The 3,530-nt window shown below is 46.5% G+C and overlaps 1 protein-coding gene across 3 annotated transcripts; it reads right to left on the bottom strand.

The window, feature by feature from the left end:
• Nucleotides 1-283: 283 nt before the first annotated feature.
• Nucleotides 284-3,344, bottom strand: LOC113214304 (uncharacterized). 3 transcript variants are annotated; one of them, XM_052273958.1, is made up of 5 exons: nt 3,262-3,338; nt 2,882-3,165; nt 2,358-2,498; nt 1,301-1,798; nt 284-1,218 (listed from the first exon to the last, which is right to left on the bottom strand). In XM_052273958.1, exons 3-5 carry the CDS (start codon nt 2,496-2,498, stop codon nt 424-426), a joined length of 1,434 nt encoding a protein of 477 aa, XP_052129918.1. In that variant the 5' UTR covers nt 2,882-3,165; nt 3,262-3,338; the 3' UTR covers nt 284-423. The 3 variants fall into 3 exon arrangements, with proteins under 3 accessions (XP_052129918.1, XP_052129919.1, XP_052129920.1); XM_052273959.1 differs by lacking the exon at nt 2,882-3,165 and having other exon boundaries at nt 3,228-3,344; XM_052273960.1 differs by lacking the exon at nt 2,882-3,165.
• Between the last annotated feature and the right edge of the window lie 186 nt (nt 3,345-3,530).

Genomic DNA, 3,530 nt, shown 5'->3' with positions numbered 1-3,530 from the left:
TTTAAAGTATTCATATTCCAGGGATTTCATGCCCATGTGCGCGGGCGTATGGGTTTGCCTATGTTCACAGTGGACCTGAACACATAGTACAGTTTCTGATTCACACTGGAAGCGCAAGTGTGTGAATATCCATTCGTACACTTACGCGGGCACTTTACCCCCCTAAGTGTACAAATGGATATTCACACACCTGCAAGTGAACGACAAGCGACATTCACACACTTTCGTTTCCAGAGCAGCCATTTCACCCAAGTCTCACCTTAAGACAAAGTGAAGAGAGAAACGTGTACAAACAGTATTTAATGATCGAAACTGTTAAATATAAATTCCATATCACCCATAAGATAGTAGCTCACGAGATTTAGAGGTCATTTCACAGTCTTTTGCGTTAGTGAGGTTTGTAATATGGGCTTCCATTGAACTCTAGAGAACAGATGAATGGCAATCGGTGCATAGCACGTCCACAGTGGGCAGAAAACTGCGAATGGTTTGTCGCCGCAACAAGCAGTCATCATCTGTGTGATCATCCGGTAAACAAGGATGCAGGATGAGTCGCCGAAGGGCCTGCAGGCCACATTCAGCCAGGTTCTGGCCCAGGATAGGGAAAAATGTGTCTGTACTTTCAATAAGGAAGCAACAGATTTGGAGCTCCTGCAGCGACGAGGCATGGGCGTGGATTAAGGACAGCATGGTGGCCTTGTAATCGGATATAAACGTCACGCCTAACCACAGCAGCCCGCCATGCTGCGAAGGGGGAAAGGATATAGCTGGGCCAAAGTAATTGAGTACCTCTAGAGTACGCAGCCTGGGCATGCGTTGCAGACAGCGCAGCTGACTTTCAGAGGGGGAGGAAATATAAAGCTCTTCTAGATGCAGGGGCAGGTCCGGGTAGTCGCCCAAGCCCCGATCGCAAGACACTATAAGTTTCTTCAGGGATGTGATTTTCTGCACCTCCTCCAAGACACGTGGCTCGGCAATTTTTGAGTATTCCAGCTCTTCGATGTGGAGGTGTGGCGTCAAAGCTTGCAATAGCTCTTCCGCGTTGGCACCGTAAAGGTTTGCGAGGATGCGTGCATTTTTCCATCGCCGGCGATCTCGTAGGATGCTTTCCACCTCCAGATTATCCTCGTCGTCATAATCTGTGTCAATGAAGCGGAGGACGGAGACTTTTGGTGGTCCAATGTAGGCCGCAGGAGTGGCTGGCTCAGCAGCGCCAGCCTGTGGCGGGGGAGAGCGCACATGAGCAGGATGCTGAGCGAGAGACCACAAACCACATTCAGAAACACTCTAGAAAACTTACCTTTTGCAACTGGCCGTCGGCCCGAAGTTGAAGAAGAAGAAGGCGACAAATTGAGTCAAAGGGCCCCAACTGCACAGAGGCTTGCCAGCTTGCCTCCGCTTCCTCTGCAACGACGCTGACTTTACTGGCGCTCAGTATACGAAGGCTGTCCTCCAGGTGTGCCACCGTCTGCAGCTGCTTCACTGCGACGGCCACGGGCCTTCGAGGTGCACTCTCCTCGCCTGCCGCCACCTGCAGCTGCAGCCTATCGAGGGCCTCCTCCATCTGTCGCAGCTGGGCGACAGTTGACTCCACGTAGTTATTGAGAGACTCCACAGTCATGGGAACCACCTGCCGAAGTAGCTGCACCACCTTCCTCCCCACCTCAACGCCGCGCTGCAGCTGCTGCAGATTTGCATCCGTGGCCACGGCCTCATTGTCGTGTTGGGCGCCCCCATCCTCCAGCATTCGAATGGCTAGGATGTTGTCCGGGAAGCCGTTAGGGTCAGTCGCCAGGTCCTGAAAAAAAAAAAAATCAATTCTATGGCTTAGCCGCTTAGCTATGTATGGTCACGAGTGAGACTACTAACTAAAATATGAGAAAAAAATTACTTCTGAAAGATTTAAATGTACATCCAGCTTTAAATTTTTCAAAGCCATATCCATGCCTTGAAAAAACTAATAGTAATAACTTTATTGTGCTCCATGACTACTGGAATGCAACTAATGCAAAGTTCCCGTTTGAAATAAGGCTTGATTAAAATTCTCATAATTAATTTTTAAAAAGGGTAAGGCTCCCTGTGAGTCATAAAAAAATGCAGAAGAGTGGGCTGAGCATAAAAATAAATAGTTGACTCAAAGATGTCTGTCAGGTTCTAAGGGTGGACTATAGGTAAGTTCAAATCCAATTTTTTCCCTAAAAGCTTTCCGAAACTTCACTGAAACATATTGGCCATTAATTTGCTGACAGTATACTTTTGAGAGTTTGAGCCTGATATATGATATATAGATTGATATAGAGAGAACTGGAAGAAAACACAGTAACATTTTCCATTTGAAAAACATCTTAGCCACTGACCTTTCTGCACACTGGACACTTCCTCCCTAAGGCAGGATGCAGCACACAGGTAGAGCATATAGTGTGTCCGCATGGCAGAACCTTCGGTCGATGGTAGTTTAAGTCAAAGTGGTCCAAGCATACATCACAGACAAGCGCCATCTAAAACACATTCAAAGTCAATTATAAACATAAGCGAGAGAACTAGATTTTATTTATTTTAAAAAACTAGTGGTGTCTTTCAACCGAATGAAAGCAAAGTCACTCTATCAACTCAAATGTGTACATTGTCTAGATGACATGGCCATGTCTATATTCAAGAAAGTACACTAGGCCATGTCTACATTGAAGAAAGTAGACATGATCCTGTTTACATTGAAAATGATACACACCTAGGCCTCAAGTGTCTACTTTCTTTAATGTAGACAGGCCATGTACACTTTCTTTTAAGTAGACACAACATGTCTACATTCTTAAATTTAGAAAATGCACACATTTGAGCTGACAGAGCACCTGACAACACTGAGAAGAAATTCTAAACTCACATTGATTAACTAAATGTTTCCGTTGGCACATAAAAATGTCTACGAAATATCGAGAATAAAACACTGACAGTTGATACAAGAAACAGTAAGCCAGGCGTTCGTTTCCCTTCTAGAAATAATTGAGTGCCAAGGATGTTCACTGATTTTGCAATTAAAACGCAAACATTTGAACTACTACTGGTTGATTGAGTATTCTGACATGAGGTTAGGTTGTTTGTTGTTTCGAGCCAAATCAAAACATGCCGGCTACCTCTCTACGGTATGAGATGAGAAACTCGAAAAACCTTACAAAAAGAAAGAAATCGTTAACGCTCTACTCGATTGGGATTTTGACGGTCGGTGTCACCTTGATCCGCTTCCGTACGATCTGCCACACGTACTTTCTCGATAAAAATGAGACGAAAGCGGAATCAAATCCAAAAACTCATCATCAGCAGTAACTTGCGAGCCTTGCGAGGAAGGGGGGGGGGGGGAGAGTAGCAGGAGCGCCTCAGCGGCATGGACCCTCTCTCCTCTCTGGTCCTTGCGAGGAAGGGTTACCGCGCGAGGCACGGGGGGTATCGCCGCCCGAGCGTTACCCCTTGCCGCAATACCACTCCATACTCCACGCCGCTGTCGCCGCCAGAGGACGCTGTAGCACTATGCTGCC

Source organism: Frankliniella occidentalis, unplaced genomic scaffold (assembly GCF_000697945.3).
Source record: "Frankliniella occidentalis isolate FOCC.00 unplaced genomic scaffold, Focc_3.1 Scaffold318, whole genome shotgun sequence".
In the NCBI taxonomy this organism is placed as follows: Eukaryota; Metazoa; Arthropoda; class Insecta; order Thysanoptera; family Thripidae; genus Frankliniella; species Frankliniella occidentalis.
This window is presented reverse-complemented; position numbering and strand designations above follow the sequence as displayed.